Source organism: Strigops habroptila, chromosome 1, assembly GCF_004027225.2.
Source record: "Strigops habroptila isolate Jane chromosome 1, bStrHab1.2.pri, whole genome shotgun sequence".
In the NCBI taxonomy this organism is placed as follows: domain Eukaryota; kingdom Metazoa; phylum Chordata; class Aves; order Psittaciformes; family Psittacidae; genus Strigops; species Strigops habroptila.
In genome coordinates, this window is record NC_044277.2 from 14614286 (window position 1) to 14638658 (window position 24373).

General features: G+C 37.9%; 1 protein-coding gene across 2 annotated transcripts in view; it reads left to right on the top strand.

The window, feature by feature from the left end:
- The window catches only part of EIF3H (eukaryotic translation initiation factor 3 subunit H), an 87952-nt gene that overhangs the window by 15265 nt on the left and 48314 nt on the right, over positions 1–24373 (top strand). For both annotated transcript variants that reach the window (XM_030509777.1, XM_030509786.1), the window contains exon 2: positions 5783–5939. In XM_030509777.1, the coding sequence (XP_030365637.1) occupies positions 5783–5939 (157 nt within the window). The remainder of the gene's footprint in view (positions 1–5782; positions 5940–24373) is intronic.

The window sequence follows — 24373 nt, forward strand, 5'->3', positions numbered from 1 at the left end:
TTTCGCTGTATCTTGCTCTAGTTTTCTCTTTTTTCTTTTCAAGTTTTTGTTTAAAACCAAAGCCATTCCGTGGTTACCTGAGGATTTCAGATCCAAGTAACTAAACTCCATTTTTGTGTAGCTAATAGGTTAAGTTTCAGCATGACACAGGTTGTATGTTAGCTTTTGGTGTAATGCGAGTTGGGAAAGCAGGCAGGGCCACTAAATTCGTATAAAATTTGATGTGTAAAGTTTGGTATGGTTTTGGATATCATTAAAGAGATTAACACTTTTTCCAGAGGTGGCGTATGTGCATTTTATGTGTATCAGGTGGATGTCTTGATTCTAGGCATCCTTGAGCTTATCACAGTTCGAACTCAATTGCATGCATCACTGTTAGTATTGATAGGTGATATCTATCCATTTACAAAACTACATTACCAGTTCTCTCTTGAACTTCATCTGTACTAGGAATTTAAGTAAATTTGCTTATGCTGTAGCACTTAAAAGTTCATGATTTGAGTTTTAAAAATACATGTGGAGAAGGCACCACATGTGATACAGATGTATTCAGAATATATCAAACACTGTTAGCGGTAATAGCTTTCAAGACTCTTTTACCAAGATAAATATTGATCACAGTTTCACTAGTGTTAAATATCGAGAGGATGTGGGCGTTGTGGCACCTTCCACATTTGATGCCCTTGTTGGGTTTGCAAACGGCTACATAGCAGTGTGACTTACTCTCTCCCCAGATGCTGGCAATTGGTGCTAGTGGTTGTGCCCACAAAGCTTTCTTGGGTGGGAAAAAATGTTAAGCATTCAAAAATATTTAAATACTTAAGACTGTAAATCGGCTTGTTACATCCTGTATCCACTGGGCTAACAGAAGCTCTCTCTCGTCTGATACTGCATCTGTAAGACACAGCACAGGTACTGGAAATCTGGTTTCCATGTGGTGACTCTCAGCTCTCTGGAACACAATCATAAATGAATGTTCAGTGCTTTGATTTGCTGTTGTCTCTCTTTAGAGAGATACAGAAACGTGCATCTTGGCATATGCATGTCCCTGCAGCAGAATCTTCCCAGGACCCCCCAAGGCTTATGATACTTCAGCTGGTGGTTCATGTTAGAGGTATTTCTGTAATGAAATACAAACTTTTGAGATTAACAACTGTGATGTCGGGATGTAGCCAAAGTTAAAATTTGGCACTATACTCCTGCAGCTATAATATGTATCTTTGAAGTTTTTAATAGTTTCAGAATGGTTCTTTTTTGCAGTATGACTTCATTCTTAATGTTTGAGCAGTGCTTTGAAGTTCTGAAGATTAGAAGCACTGATGAATTAATGGCCATTAAAATCTGACAAGTGGCTACTCCAAGTGATTAAATTGCTTTGGTATTTTGAACACTAGATTTTCAAGGCTGGAGGACTCTTGAGTTTTATTTAGGAGTTATTTGTATATCCTTTAGAGTCTTAGTACCTGAATATTTCTTACATACTAATTGTATTTACTAAATCAGGCTGCATACAATTATTGACTTGTGTGTTCAGAGGTATCAGAATTTTGAAGTCAAATTACTTCATTTTCTTCTTGAGTACATAGCCTTTCCTGGTTGGCCAGCTGCATTACTTAAAGAACAGGAATAGTTGGAATGTGTTTTGGTTACTGTTAATTTCATGTAGCAGTGGTATAGCAGTGAAGGGTCTAGGGGTATTTAAAACCAATTTCTAAAAGAGGCGTTATCTCTTACTAGATGAATAAGTGGATGGGAATTGTAAATAATGTTTGCAAAGTGAATCAGCGCTGGATGAAAGATGGGTTATATGGTGTTCATTTAGATTTCATTGGGATATTTTTTTTCCTGTGTCATTTTGAAAAATTGGTTTGTATTTCTCAGTGTTTTCTTACTTGCATTATTTATATTAAGACTTCTTACTTTTATTTTCAGAACAGTAAAAGTATTCTGATGCTGTTCTGATGGTTCATAAATATAACATCTTTTTGAGAATCTGTCTAGATACAAGCTACTGTTCGTTTTTTTGGTTGTGCGTGTGGTTTACTCAATATGAAGTATTGATTTGTGCAGTCAAATCAGGAAATGTCATAATGTTGTCATTTGTATAGTCACCAGCTCTTCCTGCTGTATCTAGACTAGCAAATAAGTGGAAATGACGTTTTTAAGGTTGGAAACTGGTCTTGTTACCACCAGAGAAATAGTTCTACTTCACACCTGAAGGTTTGTTTTGTAGTACCGAAACACAAGTTCCAGTGCGCATTTTCCTCTTAGTCATATGGTAGTATTTTGATGGCAGGTTTTTCAATCCAAGTTTAAAAACCTGCTATACTAAGGACTTGTGTCTTATGTGCTAAATAAAAGAACAAAATGGAAAACAAGAATGGTGTGTCATTGGATGCATTTATCTTTTTATAAATCATTTTGGTGACTAATGTATTTTCCAGTGCAGTCATAAACCTCAACTTCAGCAGCTTGCTAACGGGTGTGAAATTTAGGGTTCCTGACCTTCTCTGCTACCTTTCTCAGACTCTGTTAGGAAAAAAAAAGCTTGCAGGTAGGCCTAAATAGGGGTCTGTACCTCCCTGGATAACATCTGTGATGGTCTTCAGGCTGGAGATTGAAAACTGCAGGCGTGTGTAATACCTTCATTGTGTATTGGGGTATTTGGTTAGCATTTAAGAGTTTTGAACTCCTGGTTTTATCTCCCTGAAAAATCACCAATGCTGTATGACAGCCCATGCGCATTTCATTTGCGTCTGCTTTCCGTGAGCAATTATCATCAGAAATGCTGCAATAAAATTGGTGTCGTATCACAAATCCTCCTGGAACGGAATTAAAGAGGCAAATAGGATTCACAGTAACAAGGACAGTCGGTGTGCACAGCAAACTCAAGAGCAAATGAGAAAAATACAGGAGAAGGTAAAGATTACAAGATTGTGAAGAGATAAGAATAGTTATGTAGTAGGCGGAGAGCATGCTGTGCTGTAATCTTTACAGTTAGTTATGGATTCCTTAACTGTGCAAGACAGAGCCTATGGCAAATGCATGATAAATCATAACTTTACACTGAATTCAGGTTGAATATTGTTTATGTTCTGGCTACATGGTAGAAGACATCCATCTTCTACATCCTGCTGATCTCAAACTGGTGTTTGCTCTATAGCCTTCAGCACTGTTAAATTCTACTTCACTGTCTGATCTTAATTTCCTTACTATTTTCCCATAAAATGAGATTTATATCACCAAAGTATATCTTTGTCTCTCTGCTCTGTAAATTTGTTTTAATAAATTGGATAAAAAGGTATGGCTTCAAAGGTCTTGAGGGACAGATGTGAATGTGTGTTGGGGTGAAATGGTGTTACCTATCCGAGATTGAAGAGCTTCAATGCAATTAGATGCAAGAGAAAGCACAAGTGAGTGATGCTGTGAATAAACAAGAAATCAAGTGGGTTTTAGCCCTGTTTGATACTTATATCCAGCTTTGTTGGGAAAAGGTATTTCTTTTCCATTCTCCGACTGTAGGAGAGGATCAGGTTCGAGACCATCTTAAGAGCCTGAATGTGCACAAGTCCATGGGACCTGATGAAATCCATCCACGGGTCCTGAAGGAGCTGGCGAATGAAGTTGCTAAACCACTGTCCATCATATTCGAAAAATCCTGGCAGTCAGGTGAAGTTCCCGATGACTGGAAGAAGGGTAATATAACCCCCATTTTCAAGAAGGGGAAAAGGGAAGACCTGGGAAACTACAGACGAGTGAGTCTCACCTCTGTGCCTGGCAAAATCTTGGAACAGTTTCTCCTGGAAAACATGCTAAGGCACATGAAAAACGAGGTGATTGGTGACAGCCAACATGGCTTCGCCAAGGGGAAATCCTGCCTGACCAATTTGGTGGCCTTCTGTGATGGAGCCACGGAACTGATGGATGGGGCAGAGCAGTTGACATCATCTACCTGGACTTGTGCAAAGCGTTTGACACTGTCCCGCACGACATCCTTGTCTCTAAATTGGAGAGACATCAATTTGATAGATGGACCACTCGATGGATAAAGAACTGGCTCGATGGCCGCACGCAAAGAGTTGTGGTAAATGGCTCGATGCCCAGTTGGAAACCTGTAACGAGTGGTGTCCCTCAGGGATCGGTGTTGGGACCGGTCCTGTTCAACATCTTTGTCGGCGACATGGACAGTGGGATGGAGTGCCTTCCAGTATCTGAAGGGGGTCTATAAGGATGCTGGGGAGGGACTCTTCCTTAGGGACTGTAGTGGTAGGACAAGGGGTAATGGGTTCAAACTTAAACAGGGGAAGTTTAGATTAGATATAAGGAAGAAGTTCTTTACAGTGAGGGTGGAGAAGCACTGGAATGGGTTGCCCAGGGAGGTTGTGGATGCTCCATCCCTGGCAGTGTTCAAGGCCAGGTTGGACAGAGCCTTGGACCACATGGTTTAGGGCAAGGTGTCCCGGCCCATGGCAGGGGGGTTGGAACTAAATGATCTTAAGGTCCTTTCCAACCCTTACTATTCTATGATTCTATGATTCCCATCTTCCAGCAGGCTGTATATGAAGGTCCTGGTTTTCCCATTTTAACCCAAGAAGGCAATGTATTTGTAAAGAATTTCTTTTCTAGTCACCTTTTCTTCCATTTAACGTACATAGTGGTACTTTAATTCATTAATGGTGTTTTTAAAATTGTGACATAAAGTTCTGTGAAACAACCAAGTGGAAAGCTAACGACAAATATATGTTCCTCATGTTTAATTAGGAACTTAACCTTTTTTTCCCCGCCTCTCCCCTGTAGAATGTTCTCTAAATGCAAGTGTTTGTACAAAATCTGTTCTCGGGGTGGTTGAGCTGAAATCTATTAGGCTAGTCTGTTTGCCAATAGACATTAAAGTAGTATTGCTTTAATGACGATATAGTCATCAGATGTTTTCTGATGCATGCTGGCTGGCTGGGTTAAGGTTTAGTGAAATAAAACCCACGTAAGCTGGACAAAGCTAAGTTCTTTCAAGTCTATGTTTGTGGTTAGTGTCTTAGCTTGTTCTGGTTCTTATTGTTAAGCATAAAATGTTATTTAAGTATAAAGTATTTCTAAGAAATGATTGACTATTTTTGAGTGGTTTTGTTCATACTATTCCAATTTACAGTATCATCTCATGAGAGTTATTCATTGTAGAGTTCAGATTTAGGGAAGGAAGTGAGAATTACTTTATTAAAAATATGGTGAATAATTTGTGCTTTTACCATTATTCTGAAGTATCCTATGACGCAATTTGAAAAATATAAATTAAACTGTCACCTGAAGTAAAACTGCAAAAAGGTGTAATTTTCAAGGTTAATGCAACTGAAATTTGATTTATTTTTTACGTTTTAAAAATCTCCTACCAGTTTCTGCGTAGTTACTTTTAAGGTGTTTTGTTAGTTCCTTGTGCAGTGTTTCCCTCAGGAGGGAGTTTACTGCCCCTGCAAAATAGCTTTTAGCAATTACAGCAACAAGCTAAAGTGAAAAAGATCAATATTTCATTTTAGAAGGGTGTTTCAGAAAATTGATTTAGAACTGCATTTTGACCATTCATTTAATTGCCTCTTTTTAATTCTCCTGTAATATTAGAATAGCCACCTATTCTTCAGCTTGTATTAAAATTGGTGGTGTTTAAGCCAGTAGCTGTCTTGGTTTGCAGCTCTAATATATGCAACACTTAAACAAATTTAAATTTCCGAATATATAGTTTGAGGACAAAAAACCCCATTGCATATTATAATTTTCTTGTTTTGTGTTCTAGGTTGTGTTAAAGATAATTAAACATTACCAAGAAGAAGGCCAGGGGAATGAAGTGGTCCAAGGAGTTCTGCTGGGTCTTGTGGTGGATGACAGACTTGAAATCACAAATTGCTTCCCTTTCCCTCAGCATACAGAAGATGATGCAGACTTTGATGAAGGTAATGGTTACAGTCTTGAAAAACTTTAAAAATATATAAAATCCATATGTGCAAAAAAGGATTTCTTTTTTTTCCACAGTGACCAGAACCTTGTATGTGATCAGAGAGTGTTTTTGTTTGACTTGAGGTATGAATGGGTTGCTCGCAGTGCCGTACTGAGTATCCAACTGAAAGCTTGTCTGTATAAGGAAAGTTGTGGAGATAAATACTGTATTATATGGACACACTTAACTTTGGATTAAGACTGTCCACACAGGAAGCCACATTAGTCGCCAGTCTATCATTCATACAGACTTTAAAGCTTTTTATCAAAATTGCTCTGTGTGTGTGTGTGTATTACATACATACACGTAGGTACATAGTCAGGTATATAGATTGCCTCTCTGTGGATTTATTTGTGTTAAGTACTCATTGAAAGTCTGGAGGGTAGAGCTTTGTAAGTTTAATAGGCTCTGGTTAACTTGAAATCTGGGTGATCTTTTTGCTTTTCCAAGCAAGCTAGAAGTAGCATCAGTGGTTTCTATCTGTCTTGGTGTTTCTTTGCTGGTCCTAGTGACGTTTCATTAGTGCCACTAAGTCAGTATAATTGGCTTGACACAGAATGATATAAAATTTATAAAGTAAATTTGAAAGGCTTTCAATTCTAATCTTTGTAATGTAGATATATGTGTGTGTTAATGATGCTAGTAGAAATGCTTCTTTGTTAGGGCTTGAAGAGAGACAGTTTAACTGTAGAGTAACTAAAGAGGCAGTATAGTCAAAATAGTTGTGGTTGGAAGCTTGGTTCTATCTAATTTTGATAATTCAGTTTGAGCAAGATTACTTAATCTTTAAGTATAAACTGCCTTTTCTTGGTTGTAATGAGATTAGATATTATTAAATTAATATCTTATTACAAAAGCATCTTGGACCCTGCCTTTTAAAAGAAAGATCATTTGAAGAATTCTTTGCAACTTGGTAAGGTTTCTGAGCTGTTTATTGCTTCTGTTGTGGGATTATACAATTTGCTATATGGGGAAAAAAAAAAGGCAAAACACAAAGGAATCTGAATTGTTCAACATTAATATGGTGCTCAAGTCAGAACTATGTTTTATTAAAGCCTAAAAGATGTCGTAAAGATTCACTCTTTTCTGGAGCTCCTCAAAGGATTGGAGTAATCTAAATTTTTAATTGGAGCCCATGCTTCACTTCTTTCTGTGCCTTCATCTTCCTCAGTTGCTACTGTATGGGTCACAGAGAGGTTCTTTCTGTATTTTTCTCAGTGAAATACAATTAAATAGACTGAACCATTCAGGAAATGCACAGCGCCCATGTCCCTTCTGCTTTCTCTTACTTAGGGCCTGTTCAGCCCTTTGACCTGTGTGGCAGAGGCTAGGGAGGATAAAAACCCAAATAAAATGGCTCTTGAGGTTACCAGCTTGAGCATTAGATACCTTTTTAGGCTGTGTATATGGTGGTTTTGTGTCTTGCCAATGTGAAAAACAATAATGTTTTATAAATGATGCTTGTTTGTTTTCCCTGGAGCCATGTTTCCCTATGCAAGCATCCTGCCAGATTTTCAAAAGATTCTTTTTTCCTCTAGATACAGGTATTCCAGTAGAGAAATCTGTTGTTACATGCCAGAACTTTTAAATTCAGGATGTTAAAAACCAAACCAAGCAAGACACCTCCCTCCCTGCAAGACTTGTGTATTATATCAGTATCATAACTGGCTTTATATATTTGCACAAGTTCAGGCCCAGAGATGCAGAAGGAAAGTATAAGGGTGTTGGCACTTCAGCGCCTCGGTCACCCAGAATGATGCTTAATGTTGTTCTCATTGGTCAGAAGAACACTGTATTGGCATTTCTTAATGTATTCTCCCCTGGCCTTGTCAAAAATTTCGGAATACAAACAACGCTATTGAGATACCAAGTTTCTGAGCCTGCAGAAAGCATTTCGTAGCAGACTTTGGTCATGTTTGATCTTATGTTAACGCAGGGACTGTTGTATTGGCTGAGGGGCCGCACTACCCCAGCTGCCCTTCTCCTGAGGGGAGGAAACGGCGAGCAATTGTAGTGTGGTTGTCTCTTGGCAAACTTCTAATCTGCTGCACTGAGAATTGAGTGGATAGACCCCAAAAAAGCATTTCTTCTGTATCGTTTTGCAGGAACTCTAGAAGCGGGTCACCTGAAAATACTTGTTTGCCTTGTGGTCTCGAGGTGATCATTGTTAAGAGAATTGAGCTTATGTTCCGGAGAGTGTTATTTGAGCAAGCAAACTGTTAGATAATTGGCAAGACACATTTAAGTTAATGCTTTCCTTTTTCAAACTGAGCAAATGTAATATAAAACACATTTTTGAGAGTGCTAAGAAAATATCCTTAATTTGAACTTGAACTAGGTATGCATGACATTTAAGAATCAGTTTGATAAACATGCATTTCTAACTTGTTAGCAACAACCATTTCTTCAGATGTGCTTAGATATGCTTCTGTTAGGGTGCCATTTTGTCTCTTGCTGCTAATGCCTGAGGTAATACTAAGTTTTGACTACTTCCTGCAGTGGAATTCCTTCAGAAGTTAAATTTTTGATTAAAGAAACCCCTCAAACATACCCAGACTTGTTCTTTTAAGGCATGAACATTTTTTAGTGTATTTTGAATTGGCCTATTTCTGGAAACTATGGAAAACATGAGAGGGTTTTTTTAGCTTCAAGTAATTCTCATTACAAATCTGGGAGGATTGTCTACCATTTATGTGAATGCACAGGTGTTTTTCATCTTACAAAGTTTCTCCTGCAGTGTTGTCTTCCTACGATCCTTTTTACAAAGTGTCATTTTTTGGTAAGATTTTCCTGTCAGGGAAGTCTTAAACACTTTGGTTGGCCTGTTGCAGCACAAGATTTTTGGAGGGAGTGGGAGGGTTCAACCCAGCTTTCTGTGTTAGAAATCTGTAGGTGAAGTTTGGTTGATGAAGTGTGAGCTAATGGAGGAAAATTGCGGAGCAGGGCTATGTTGTTGAGTCTTCAGCAAAAGATGCTTCAGCACAAATGTTTTGGGGCTGTGCTCTGGGCTTTTGGTCAGGCATTTATTTTTCAGATAACTGTGTTTCCTTTTTACTAGTGCACTTAAATCTTCATAGGTACAGAATTTATTTCTCAAAACACAGGTATTTAATTTTAAGGAGATACTTTCAAATATCTACACACAGAGCCCCTATTCCCATGCCCCTCCCTCCTATCCTCCAACTGATGGATTCAACTCTCGTTCAGGGAAGGCTGGATTTCTGCTGTAAGGATTTTTGGCTCAGGCATTTCTGTGAAATGATGCAGTACCCCAGCTTGTGGTTCTAGGAGTAGTTTTCTGAGAATTACTTTCACTTTGGGGCACTTCTAAGCTTTTTCTGAATGTAGTTTTGCTTTCTTTCAGTTGAGGCTTACAAAAAAGGTATAATGCAAGAGGTTTATTTTCTATCTAAGAAATAAATGTATTATTCTTGAGTATAAATTTTGTCTCTAAGTGACAGGTTAAGTTCAATCCTTTGCACTTCATTGTTTTTATCTTCAGTGCTGTTCACTGAGTAGCTCTTCTCCCTACTTAAAGGAAATTTATATTCCTTTCATGGAAAGCAACTGTTAAAAATGTAATATGCATCTTGTAATTCATTATAGATCTTGTGAGACATTATTTTGATAAAGTATTTTGAAACAGATTTTGTATCAAGCTGATATGTTTTAGAACCTTACTTAGAAAGCCGAGACAATAAATTAAGTGCTGTGGTAATTATGCCAATAGAAACTTTGAGACAGTTGTATAATTATACATCAAAATAAGTTCTGGAAGGTTGGAACTTTTTCTTCTTTTATGACTGTGCAGAGTTTTCATTAGATTCCCTCTAAAACGCTACAGATGAAAAGATGAGGCCACTTTCTAGATACCTCCCCCAGCTCCCAACATGATTTTTACTTTCTTACCTGAGAAGGTTAATTTTTTGGTTTCAGGTTAGAAGTATCTAGATGATTAAAGGCTCCATTATCTGCATTTTTCTGTGCTGTAGGTTTTTTTTAGTTGTATCATCAATCATAACATCTAGAAGTAACATAGTGCAATGTTTCCACAAAACCACCATTTTCTTTAGCCTCAAGTGAATGCAGTTGCATATGGAGAAACATGGCACAACTCCTATATAATACTTTTCCAGGGTTTTCATCGGCCAGGGATTGCAGCAGTTCATACTGCTGAGCCTTATCTCCAGTGTTACCAGTACAGTGACTGGCGATATGTGGCCTTTGCAGAACCAGAAGGCTTCAGGTAGCTAAAAGGAACATGTCTAGAAAAGTTAATTTAATGTAAAGCCATGAACCGAATGTGTGCTTTTGAACTGCTGCTTGCTGCAGTGAGTGTTGGCTGTGTTGAGGCCTCTTCTGTTTATTGGAGGACTTGTTCTTGAGGATGTGTTTTTTGAAGTGAAGCTGGTCTGCAACACCAGTTTGGCATTATAGGGGCTTCAAGACCTAAGTCACATGAGTTCTTATCCTTTTCAGCATGCTGTGTCTCAGTGCAGAGGTGTGGTGGTGGTTGGTGGACTGTTTTGGCTTTTTAAAAAGCATCTTCAGAAAACAGGCTGCTGTCTTGTAGAGTCATATTTTTTCTTTTATGAAGTTAATGGTGTAGCTCCACAAACAGCCTTTTGAGTACAACTAGAGAGCCAGTACGAACCCCTAAGGTGCTTGAAACCGCAATATGGTCAAACCAGGATCTCTGAGACAGTACGTGCATATCTGTAGAGACCAAATGGACTCTCTGAAGGTTGATTGCTTTTGCTAGTGTTGCTGTAGAAGTCCTGATGTCATTAAATCACAGCCCCCTAGCTTTGTTGATTCATCTCCTTTCTGTAAAGGCTTATGACAAGGCTAAATTTTGTCAGTTTTTCTTGGGAAAACAACTTATTCTTGGTTATTCTCATTTTAAATCTGCTATTATTATAGCTCAAGGGTTTATCATTGTAGGCATATCTTTTATTTCTCTCATATTGTTTCAGGGTAGAATTTGAGCATGCTGTAACTGTGTTCTGGATAGGCAGATGCGATTTTTGCTGACAAATTTTTTACTGTTTTGTTTAGGTTTATTCTCTTTCGTTACCCCAGTTGGCAAAAATAGAGAAGGTCATATGTATTGTCTTTTATTGTAAGAAAATGGAATGTTTATGAATTGCAGAAATGCAGTTATATGAAATGAAAGTTTTATTTCACTAACGACAGGAACAGATGATCCAAAAGCTCCTAGTCACAGCCTTGGTCTGGCTCCAGATCCATTGATCTGAATTCTTCAACTGTATTTTTCCTAAGTTCCTATAGTAATTTAGGAAAAAAGCTGTACTATGTAAATGTTGACTTATCAATTGCTAAGTGCTGGCAAAAGCCCATCAGGTTTGGGTGTGCATTTATGAGTTTCACTTTGTGTTATATGTAAAAAGGATATTGAATTCCACGTTGGATTTTTTTTTTCTTTATTACTTGTGTGTAAGGAATTAATGAAATAGTCTGTAGACTTGGAAAGGATTAATTTGTATAAGGAATTCAGGTGGTTGTGGCAGAAGGTGGATGGTCAGTTGTTAAACGCTCAGAACTGTCTCATCTAGTCTTCCATATTTTAGGTTTGGGTTTTTTTTTTTGTGAGTTGCCAGAACTGATACTGGAATATACTGATTGACAGAGAGGTTGGTTTTTATGTGTGCTTAATTGTCATGTAATAAGATGTATCATATAACAAGGTTCTTTAATAAAGCCGCTAATCCCACCTTTGTGCTTTACTTGTCACTAGTGTGATTTGTTTCCTAAAGGGAAGCTAATATTGACACTGTTTGCATAATTGTAATGGTTCAGTGGAGTAGCAGGCATGCGGCATGATGTTTTGTGTAAGTTTTCATGCTGTGCAGACTTATCTCTGCTGGGTTTTTTTTTGTCTTTATTGGGCAAAGAAGAAGAAATTCAGATAAAAGGCTAATTTTCAGGGCACAGTCCCTGTAAGTCAGGGTAAGTGCCCTCTATGTGCAGATACTTGGACTCGTCTGTGTCACATACAGCAATGTACTCCACAGTATGCTATTGTAATAAAAAGTCCTAAGAAAAAGTGTTTTTAATTATCTCGAATATGGCGGAGAAAGGTGAAGAGTACGTGTGTGTGTCCTCATCTCCATTTTAAAGCTTTTAAATCAGCCTATGGGCTGGTAGCAGGCGGTCTCGAAGGAGCCCCCGTTAGAGGGCACTCGTACCCAGCACACCAGCTCCGGCTGGCTGCTGCTGCGCCAGGAGACCTGGGGCTTGCAGGCAGGAGAGGGATAAAAATTGTTTTCATCTGATAAGGTTCATATAATCTTTTATACAAGTGAATTCCGAAAATATGTTACAAAGTGCATTGAATTAAATACAGCTTTATTGACTCAATGCTTTTTCATTTCTTAAATCAGCCTAGATGTGCTGCATGTTCTAAGGAACTATATGGATAGGTAGAATTGGGCTCAGACTTTTGTGTGTGTATGTATCCTAAAAGCAGAACAGGAGCTTTCTTGTTTTGCAGGTTCTGTTCTTCACGTCCCTATTCTGCCATGTGTAATTAAGAAAGAGGAGATAGCACTTGTGGTGGAACTTCTTGAGGTTATTTAAGTGGGTTTGTACTAGTGGACTGTGCAGACTTTACAAAGATGTATATAGCTATTCCTTGTCTGATAGTATTGCACAAAATGCTTGAAATGCTCTGCTTATTGCATTGCCAGATTTTCAAGTTGATTTTTTTTACTACAGAGGCAATGCTTTAAAATGGTAGGTAAATCCTTTCATTCAACATCTAATTTTGAATGAAAAAGAGAAATAATTTTTCTCTTTAAAGCACCAAGCATATTAAAGTTTTCTTTAAATTCAGTTCCATTAAAATTTTGCTGCAAAAGAAGTTGGTGTTATTTGCTTTTAAATGCAAAAATCTACTATGTATTATTATTTTTTTATTTTTTTTTTTAAAGGAAAATATATTTTCATGGCTTTTTTCCTGGAGTAATTTTAAGCATACAAACCGTATGGCTGCCGAGCTTCTGATAAATCCAGCCATAGGGTGTTTATTATATTATTTTTTTTTAACAATCCACGATTGCAGTGGATGTTATTGTTGTATGTAATAACTTCCACACTGAAGTTTACTGAAAATTACGCTTAAGAATAATTGTTTAGTAATTCTAAAAATGAAGTTAGAGAAGCATCTATTTTCAATGGTAGGTAGTTTGCTGTATGTAACTGTCTTCTAGCGGCATTGGAATGAGCTGGAAGGTTGTATCCAGCTCAGTTTTGCATTTAACTATTTCACTATTTGCAAGTTTTGCAGTTGAAGCTGGGAGGTTTTTACTTCATAGTTTGTGTTCTACCTTAGTTGTATTCTTTATTTATAATCGTGATATATGATTTAGTTTGCTACATGAGTATTTCATATAGTTTTGTAACACTTGTAGGAGCTCATTAATTTTTATGTAATCAGCAACATGAAAGCCCAATTTATTTTACCTGAAATTTAGGTAAAATATTACAAATGAGCTATTCTGAATTGGATTTTTCTTGCTAATATAATGAGCTCAACTTTGACTGAAGGCATAAAAGTGCACAGAAGAGGAAAACCAATTAAATAATAAAGTATATTCAGATGTTTAATATTTGTTCTTTGATTTCAGGCATCAGTCTGAATTTTATGCCTATATTACAGTTTGTGATAGTGATTTGAAAACATTAAGCCTTATGCTTACTCTTTGCTAGGGGAGAGAAAATGTTCAGGTCATTTACCCCGAGTACTCAAAAGTTTTAAAAATAATTTTTGATGAGTTACAAAGAATCTGAAGGTTATTTGGTTTTTACAAATTCACTTAACATATGATTTGCTCCGTTTTGGGATTATGCAAGAACTCCGACATATGAAAATATTTTGTATTCCCCCACACTTTAAATCACACAGATGCAAATGACCGTGTGTTTTTATTTGATCATGAACTTGTGGAAATATAATGGTAAACGCTGTCTAATGTGCTAGTTCCTATTAAAAGCAGAGACTCCCAAGTAATTCTTTTAGCTGTTCTACTACAGATTAGTTTATGAAACGGTATTGCTGTGAACATATGGCAAAGATGAAACCTGCTGGCTTCCCCCCTCCCTCCCCAGATGTAATGTATCTTTAACTAAGCATTTCAATTTTACTGTACTGCAGTTCAGGAAAAAAGTCTGGGTATAACCGTTTGTACATTAAAGAAACAGAGTTTTTTCAGGCAATTGCTATTACATCTTCTAGACATCCTGGTAGATCCTGTATTCATCTTACCCAACTGAGGTAGGTGCCGCCTTGGGTGCCTAAAAGTTAGAAAAGTAGAAGCTTTACGCTGCTTCGGAGGAAGTAAACCTTCATCCAGAAGGAAGCGCAGACCGTGTAAAGATGGTGCTGTCAACTTTGCTAAATTTTCATGATTTTTATGATTCTTCAGTCTCAGACAACATGCTACAGCAGTAGACATTTCCACTGGGCTGCTTGGGTCACTTTCACTGTACTTTTTGCGTGTCTTCTTTTGGCCTGTAGCATGTCCTTTCTTAAGAGACCGATTGCTTGTGGTCCCTCTGTTTCCCCATAGCTTTGGCCAGTTATTTTGTCTCTACGCTTGTTTGTTCTTTCGATAAGACTTCTCCCAGTGTGACTGGATCAAGAGGAAGAGAGTGTTGCTTAAACACCCTCTTATTACCTCTTTCCATTCCCCCTCTTTTGTTTTTTGCTAATGCAGGTATGTAGCCATTTCCTTCCCTGAAGAATGCTGCAATAAACTTGAGGGAGCTGAAGAAAAGCACGGCAAAATGAACAAATCCCACGTGCTAGTATTTTTTTCTGAAAGCCAAAATGAAGGAAATGCCTGTAGTCCTATTGAACAACAATTCAAATCAATACATCTGGGTGAAAAATTATACTAACTGATTGAAATAAGTAGTAGTAGTAATAAATGTAGAAAAATACTTCTGGTTCTTGTTTCTCACTCCATAATGTTAAGCTCTCAAATGTATAATCTGGAAAAATTATGGACCATTATTCTCTTCTAGAAGAAAATGCTACACACTAGAGCTGTAGAACACAATAAACCCACGTTGCACCTTTTTTGTTTATAGCATTTATTTTCTTGATTGAAAGACAGATGTGTTATTGGCCCAAGGTTCAGTGCTGAATATTGAATTGAATAGTTGAGAAACAGACTTGAAATCCATTTTGCTAACAGGAAACCGACTGCAGCAGTGGATTAGAAGGGACAAGAAATTGATTCACAAAGACTACTAAGCATAAAGGATTTTCTAGAGAAATACTAGTCTTTGATAGAAGAGAGAAAAATCCTTAGTGGAGCTTAAGCTTCTATCTATATTTCAGCATTATTTATGATTAATAATGTTGTTAACTCCAGTGGTGTGGTCAAAAATATATGGAGAAACTGAGAAAGCTCAAACTGAGCAGATCTTGCATTTCGCTGTAGTCTGGTAAGCCAGTGTATAGAATCTTAACAGAGGCAAAATGTAAGGAAATAAAAGCTTTTTTAAAGCTCTGCTGAAGATGAGCAGGGTATCTGCATAGCTGCGCATACCATAGTGCAGAGTAGCTTAAATTTGTGAAACTCCTTATCGACTGTACCCAGAAATGTATTTATTGCAGATAAGGTTGTTCTCACCCATCTAACTTCAAGACATTTACTATATTTTGGTTTGTGGTGTGTTGGTCGAGAAGTTGCTGTAGTTTGCAGCTTATCTTTTGTTTCACTGTTTGCTGAATACACAGTTTGATTTCTGTTATTGGATTACATGCTTCAGTTCAGCATAAATTCATGCAGTAGAAAAATACCCATTAAAATAGATTGTTTGCTTTTCAGTAAAATACTTGTACATTTTTGTAGGTTTGGTGTGATAAATCCTTGATGCACGTATTTGTAGCCAACATGAACATGCAGCATCATGGAGTCAATAACAGAAATGGAAAGATTTCTTAAAAGTTGTTTAGAAAACAAGATAGGCGTGTTCTTTGTGCGATATATTTAGGTCATAAGGGACATCTGCTAAGGATGATTTTTAAACACTTGCTAACAGTCCTAATATAATATGGTGTATTCATCAGTCATATTGTTCCTGACTTGGCTTGCGTGGATTTTAGTGATTCCCGATGTGCGTTCAGACTCTCTTAATTACTAGTTTCTTGCTGTTCTATCTTATTGTTTTGTAGGACAATGCATAAGCGGGCACAGAATAATCAAAATGGTTTCCCTGGCCATATTAGGCATCTAACAGGGATATATTTGCTCTGCAATGTGTGCATGTTTTTGCAAGTGGAAGTCTCGTAGAAACAAAATAAATCTTAATAGGGAAGCAATTCAACAAGGCTTGAACATGCTATTCAGTATGTATCTGTGAATATATATATTAAAAATATATATTTATACTTACATACATGTGTATATATATATTTAATATATAAAAATAATCCATGTGGCATATCTTGGAGCTTTTATAGTGTGCATTTATGCATCAGAGAAATTAGAGGGGTAAGTTAGGGAGGCACTACAGGGACTGAACATCAGGATTTCAGAGTTCTCGATAAACTGTTGAATTGTGCCAGTTTTCTGCCTTTGGTTGAGAAAGGAAAGCTGGTTCGGAGATATTTGCCGTATAACTGAGATCTAATCTTTCACGCTCACATGAAGTCAGAATTTCATTTAGCTATAAGGCGTTTGACTCCCAAAGAGGTGCAGGTAATGTTCCTTGAACTAGCATATGCGAGACAGATTGCAACGAAGATGGGCACTGCTAGACTTTGTTGTTTGAGGGGAGAGAGGCTGCCGTGGGTGTTAGGTTTTGGTATTAGTGAAACAGGAAAACTGACCTGCTGAGGTCTGGCAAAATTACTGAAAAAGGTATTTGCCATTTGACTTCCACATGTAAATGGAAATAGTTTTGTCCCCCCCCACCATGTTGTTTGGTTTGTTTTTTTTTTTCTTTTTTAATTTTTAACAGTTTTTACTGTTCCATACTGCGTTCTTATCTACTGATAGTTTAATAGCTGTTTAATGCTTTAGGATAATCATTCTAACCATTAAATGTTTTAGTGCAGTTATGCAACTCTGATTTGTTTGTGATAGTGATAGGAAAAAAAGAAAGTAGAAATTGTAGCTTTTGTTTCAGGTTGGGAGAAGCTTGCTTTAAGGCTTACTCCAGGTGCCGAATCTTGTTTAAACCTAAATCTTATCCTTTTGATGGATTTTGGGAGGAAACAAAAGGACTTTATTTGCTAGATTTGTTACTCTTATGTTCACTCAGTTGTCTTAGCCAAGCACAACAGATGATCTTTAAAATCCCGCGTAGCTGCAAAACATGAACATAGGGATTTTTTTTCCCTCCAGTTCTTTAAGTGATTTTTAGTTCTTCTCCAACAATGCGTGTTTAGGAAAACTGGCTTGGGCTATTAAAGCATTACTAATGATTGGGAATAAATCAGCTTGTGGCTGTTAAGTCAGTTGTTGAGTACAGTTGAAAGACCATAGTCTACACAAATGTTGATTTCATTCAGAGTTTAAATGTGTAGCTGTATGGCTTAATTGAAGTATTTTATTGGACTTGATCGTTGTTCTCCACATTAAATAGTTGAAAATTTGATTCATCTATGCACTGTTGATTAAAACAGTTTGGCAAAAGCTTTATGTAAAGTGCTTTACTTAAAACATACTTTATGAAACGTACAGTTTAAGCATAGAGCTGCTGATTTTCTGTGGCTGCAGCCTGGGAGGAAGGAATGAGGGAAGATCGTTTGAAAAGGGAATTGAAGACGCTGTTGTAAGGATGCAGTTTGGACACTGGGTGCCACTCCTGGTACACAGTGAGGCTCGAAAGCCTTTCTCACGCAGTGGAACAACAAGCACTCTTAAAAATGGAGGTCTTTGTTACTCGGGAAATTCTGAAGGTCTTCGTCCCCTGAGCCCAGTGTTTCTTCTAGTTGAAAACATATTCTTGAGTCTTACAAGGAGTAACTAATGCTACAAGGGCAGGATTTTTTTTTTAATCCTATTATTTCATTATATTCTGAGGATGATTTTCTAGACTTCATGTGTTGCTCTCTGGTTATGTAGCTCCCACCACGTACATGAAGGACAAAGTTGTAGCACCAATTGCTCTGGAACTGGACCAAACATGGCAATTCTCAGGAATAGAAAGAATAACTGCAGAACAAAACAGGAAAATGAAATGTCTCCCTGGAAGTATCTTTTTTTTCTTTTTCATATGCTTGGATCTTGTTAGAACAGTACAGTGTCAGAATCATTGGGTGGTGTGTTAACTGATGGAAGACTAGAGGAAAGGGCAGTTGAGGACTGGTCTGGGATCAATCAGGTTACAGAAACTGGAACTGGAAACATAGCGATAATTTCCAGTGGGCACCAAGTGCTGAAGAGAAGAGGAATGCTGAGGAGATGGGGCGAGGAGCGGGCATAAGAAATGTTTAGATGTAAACTGGAACAAGGTTAGTGTTCCCATCCTGAAAGCTGTGTAGGCCTCAATCTAGGAAGCGCAACCTGGTTTATGCATTACTCTGCTCATGCCCAGAGGCGTCAGCTGGCTCTGGTTGTCCTAAACATTGTACAAACACATACTTGCTCAAACAGTTTAGACACAGCATAGGAGTTTGGGTGTCCAGGTCTTAATGGCTTTCAGTGGAATATTGGCATCTCTACCTGCCTAATTTTGAAACTGAAATTACAATTACAACTGAAAGGCAGATGGGGGTTTAGAAGGCTAAATGTCATAGCATTTTAAAAATCTAAACCTGATCTCCATGCAAAAATTTTATCCACTCTTTTGTTTGAAAAGGAAATGAAACAGTGAATATTGAATAGGTCAGAAATGAAAATGCGCTTGGAGGGGAGGGAAAGCAAGACAGTGCTTGAAATAATGGATGGCAGGGAGAGGCATGAGGGAGTTCCTTGTAAAATTTGACTTTGATGCAGTGGCATAGAGTTAAAAGCAAAAAGTCCCTGTGTCCTCAAATGTAGAAATTTGAGCTGTTGGTTTTACTTCTAAAAATGACATTTGCAAACGGGTTGCTGTTATTCACAGTGCTCTGTTCCGTGATGCTTGACTGAATCGTCCAAGCCATTTTACTTATAATGATGTTTCAAGCGAAAACTTAGTTGATGTATTTGGATGCATAAAGCACAAAGTTAAAATAAAGAATAAATGTCAAATAATCCTTTTTTTTTTTTTTTTTTGTCTGCTTGCTGTCAGAACTTATCCTCCTTTTAAATGTAAAGACTTCCAAAAACAGTTAAAAATATTGACTGTGGTTTTCGTTGAAACTTGCAGCTTCAGTGTCTTAAAGTTGCCATTAATTTTTTTTTTTTTTTTTTTTTTACTTTCCAGGACAAACACATTGGCCCACAGAAAACTATGGCAAACATGAGTCATTTGGTATCTCTGTTGTAATTAACTAAGCTTTATGTAGACAGTGAATAATACAAAGCCACACTGGTTTCTGTGGTTTTGCCAACTGTGGCAAAAAGCCTGACTCTTAAAATAGTATTTTTTTAACTTTTTTTTCCTTTTGGAATTAGACCTTCTTATCGAAATGCACCAGATACCTAAGCAGAGCCAGAAATGAAAGAACTGGCAACAAATCTTCTTTGTTGACGCCTGGAAATCTATTAAATGGGTCACTTGAAATAATGAATATGACATGTGATAAGCTGGAGCCACCTGGGTTTTATTAGGCTACTCGATGCTTTGATCACAACTTTATTTAAAGAGGTGTCTGTTTATAGTGTCAGTGCATCACTGTGATTTAGATTTTAATCTGACACACTACAAAGAGGGATTGCAAAAACCGAGACAGTACTCAAATCAGAAATCAGTATGGGAGAGATGCTAGTTCAACGTGCCGGTGTTGGAACAAAAGCACCTGTTAAACAAGACCTGTAATCTGAAAGAGCACTAGAAGGTTTTCAGCAGATGTGGAACACATCTGCATCCCGCCATAGAGAGCAATGGCAACAACTCAGGTGTGCTGGGAGCAGGCAGAGGAGTTCACATGGAGCAGTGCACTGCTGTCTCGAGTGGAGGGATCAGGGTGGACATCATTAAGGACGTGTGTATGTTGGCATGCTGCAGCCATGTCCCTTAGGAGCTTGTGTCAGGAGTAAGCACGGCTGTAGGTCATGTGCATTGCACTGTGAAACACCCGGGTTTGGTCCAGCTTTGGGCTCCCAGCACTGCTCTCTGTACGATGCAGATGCGCTCCTTCTGGTTTTCCCTTGCTTTCCCTTCATGCATTTAAATGGCACTTTCACATGAAAGAAGGAACGCTTAGGTCCATCCTCTGATCCTGCTCATTCTTGCTGATAAATTAATAAAATCTAATCCATCTTAACTTCAATATGCTTTGTTCTTAATAAGATTTTGGAATGGTTTTGCAGACATGAAATAAAATGATCACTATATACAAAATGCCTAGGTTGTAACTTCCTGAGGCTTTGCTCATCGGCAGAGCTAAGAGAGCTGCTTGTTTTATGGCATCTGTGTATTTGATTTGGTCATGGATAATTCAGTGTATTATTTATCCTCTAACAATACTACTTCTCTTGCCTACTTATCTGCTAGTGAAAATTCCCCCCTCCCATCCTTTTTTTTCTTTTTTTCAGTATATAACTGAGTAACAGCTAGTGTTTAATAAGGATGGTCGTAGTTCTTAATTAGGATTTTCTTTGTTTTGGTCATGTTTGGGGTTTTTTAGAGTCGTTGGGGTGAATGGATATTTGATTAAGTCTCCATTAAGAAAAAGGTTTCTGCAAAAGAAGAAGAAAATAATACTTTTTCCTGTGTCCCATCTGGCTACAAGAAGCAGCAGTTTATCAGGGTGAGTCCTGAGGAGAAACACTGTGAGGGTAGTGGTGTGCTATGGCAGGTTGAGGGGAAGTCTGGGGAGGTCTCAAAGGACACGTTAGCCAAATGCTTGCTACAAACAGTATATAATGGGAGGAAATGGCTATCAAATGACTTTTAGCTCTGTCCCTATGATTTTGATATCCTATTTATCCTGAATTTGAAAGAGACTTTTAAATTACCGAAATGTATGCATTTCAACATCTGTAATGCGATCAACTTGTTTGGTAATATTTTCCATATCCCTCCTTATACGTAGAAGTCATCGTTTGTGCAGGAGTTGATGTGAAGGTGGTTTGATTTCACTGAAAATATTTAGGGTTATGAAATGGAAAACTGGAGTTTGCACAAAAACATCTCAAATGTTGTAGTTCGAGTATCTTGGAATAGAAGAAATAATGGTTTATTTCTTATTTACCAATTTACTCAGTTGTATGTGTTACAGTTTTTTCTCTTTTGACACAGAGGGAGGCAGTTGATATGAACATGTTAGACACAGTGTAATGTCCAAATGTCTTTGGCGTTGTAAAATGAAACAGGTCATCTGGGGAGGATTATTGGGGTGGAAGTGAGGGAAATAGGGCAAATCTTCCCCACTTTTAAGCATTTGATTATTATTTTTTCTCTGTTTCCAGATTACATATGAAACTTAAAGCTTCCTTATACGTTACCATTTGTGTGAGCTGTTATTCCATAAATATCTGTAGCCGAGCCCTCGCTTGTGCAGGCATGAACTGGAAAGTGCCATGGAAATGGGGATAGTTCTGGGACTGCTTGTGGTTATCTGGTCCTAGCCCTTTTATTTAAGAGACTTCCACATATCTTTCACAGTGATTCTGTTTCTGTCTGGATCAGTTCTGAAACGTGGTACCAAGCTTAATGGTAAAAAAGGTATTGGCCAAAGAAAGCAAATGGTAGCAGTCATTTTTATATTCAAGTGTCAAAGTATAGCATTAATATACACTCCCAATCCCCATTAACTCTTTTTTAAAGTTAGTTAAAATAGTGACACAACTTCCATCGTACTCTATTTCTTTCTGCCAAATATGTGTGTTTAAGTGCAGAAACTAGTTGATCAAATGATTTGTTTATTGTAAAGGTGGGTAAAAATAGTGGTAGTTACTTTTAACAACAGATTTTTGTCTAAGCTGTCAGTAGGAAATGGGCTGCTAAATTCTGGGCCTTCAGCTCAGGTAGACTTTCTTGTTTTCATTTCTTGGTCGGGTCTTGCAGATCTTTGGCTCGGGTAAAGGCCCATCCCCATTTTTTTGAAAATTACAGGAAACTGTTACGGGAATAGAGTAATAGAGGTTCCACTGTCATGAGAGATTACTGTCGTATCTTGGTAAAAACAAGAGCACCCTCCTGGGTTTATCAAGAAATGGCTGAAAGTGTTGGGAGAATTGTAGATGTGGCTGAATAACTAAAGTTTTCACTAAATTCATTTATTAATACTAAACGAGTTTTGTCTATAAATCCATTCAAACTCTTAGAAGTTAAGAAAACCCCCCATTTTGTTATGTGGGAATAGAATTAATACATCATGACATGAACAACATAATTGATCAGGTGGTTTTAAACACTTCAGCAGCCTTGTAATTTAAAAAGTATTAAACATTTAGAAGTACCGTTGGTATTTTTCTTCCCAGGATACTTTTCTTCTCCAGTCAGGACCTCAGTAAATGTATATGCGTGCTTCTTTTTGTCTCTGTATAGCAGAAAGGTGTATAGTGCACTGCACATCTATAAAATGCTATTGCTGTTGGCTCTGTGAAAAGGGAAAAATGCTCAAAAGAGACTTGGAAGAAAAGAATGGAAAGGGACCTTGGTTTCAGGCCTGGGGAACTGCAAAGTACTTCTGAGCTGCTGGAAGGAAAAAAAAGGTTTTGTTTATACTAGTAAATCATAACTAGAAGCTATAGTGAATGCAGAACTAAAGCGTATTTAGCCAGTGTTGTATAACTTTGATCATCATTATGGTTTGTTTTGCATTTCCTTTGCAGTGTCCCACCAGGCTGTCTTTGAATTGGCTTTGTTGTCATCATGTCATCCACACGTGCAGACTCCAAAACTGCCGTTCTTCCGTCCTATCTGGAACCTTGCAAATGCTGTATTTTCTTTAACTTTCTGAAGTGTTTTGCTTTTTCTTCCATCTTTTTGTATGGAATATTGCTTTATGGTAAATTAATTTTTACTGTCACCGCTTTTTCTAAAGTCTTTCCCATCTCCCACCAGATTATGGCATTAGGGTAACAGTTGATTTACGACTATTTTCATCTCTCTCCTTGATCTTTCTCTTTCCTTCCCCCAGCTTGTCCTGTTAACATAGAGCAGATCTGCCCTTGCTCGCTCCACTGCTCTTTTCCCCCTGTACTTCCTGCTTTGAAACCTTTTCTCTACTTGATCTTCTGACCTGCAGACCAGGCTGATAAAAGCACTATCTCTTTGCTGCACCGTTCTTTTTGCTGCCTTTGTTGGAGCCACATCACTGGTGAATCCTGCCTGTGATTTTTCCAGTGTTCATGTTACTGCCTGTTCCAAACTTAAGATTGTTTTACTAGTTTAGAAGGAAGTCTTCATTTAATATATTATTTAAATAGCATTATGATGAGTCAAGCATAAACATTTTGACTGGTTATAGAACCAATGCATGTTTCGAAAAGTATGCTATTAAAAGTTAAATTTACAAAGATGGCCAGTGGTCCTTTTGCTCCTTGTATGCTATAGCTCTTTATGCAAGTTACATGGTATGTGGCCACATGTGTTACATGCAGCTGGCAGGAGTTCCATGGATCTCACAGTGCTGCAGCCAAAACCTCGCTGTCTGTATGCAGCTCACAGGCTGTGTATCTGGGCAGTCTACCTGAAGCTGCAGATGTCTTGAACCAAATTCCCTGTTTTATGCAGGAAAGTGTAGGTAGCTGAACCACAAAAGTGTACTGTGTCTAAGATGTCTGCTCTGGGGAACCTAGCCAACATATGTAGCAGGGAGTTTTGATGGTTGTAAAGCTGCCAACACTAGGTGGAAGGTGGGATAAGAGAATGATTTGTACCTAGAGTGTGAGATTAATACCCTGCACTTGCATAGCACCTTTCATTTGAGGATCTTGGCACACTTTATGATCAGTTAATTGCCTCATAACCTCTCTGTGAGGTAAACTATCACTAGTTTACACTTAAAGAAACTGATGCATAGAAGAATTCCAGTGAATTCTTTGGGATGCCTGGGTAGTTGTGGGAGAAACGTGTGAAGTTTCTCGTGCTAATTTTGGGATGTCTAACATCACAGCAGTTAATTTCCCTAAACAACAGGCAATAAGTGATTCTCGCTCTTTCTTGCTCCTCCAGCTCCTCGGTCGTGTGAGTTCCTTTCCAGTGCTTTTCCCCTGTGGTCCTTTGAACTGTGGTCTTACAGGTGGTAGCTGTAGGGAACTGTTGGAAAGGGAAATGAAATGCTCTTTTACTTGTGAGTTACAAGCACTGCAA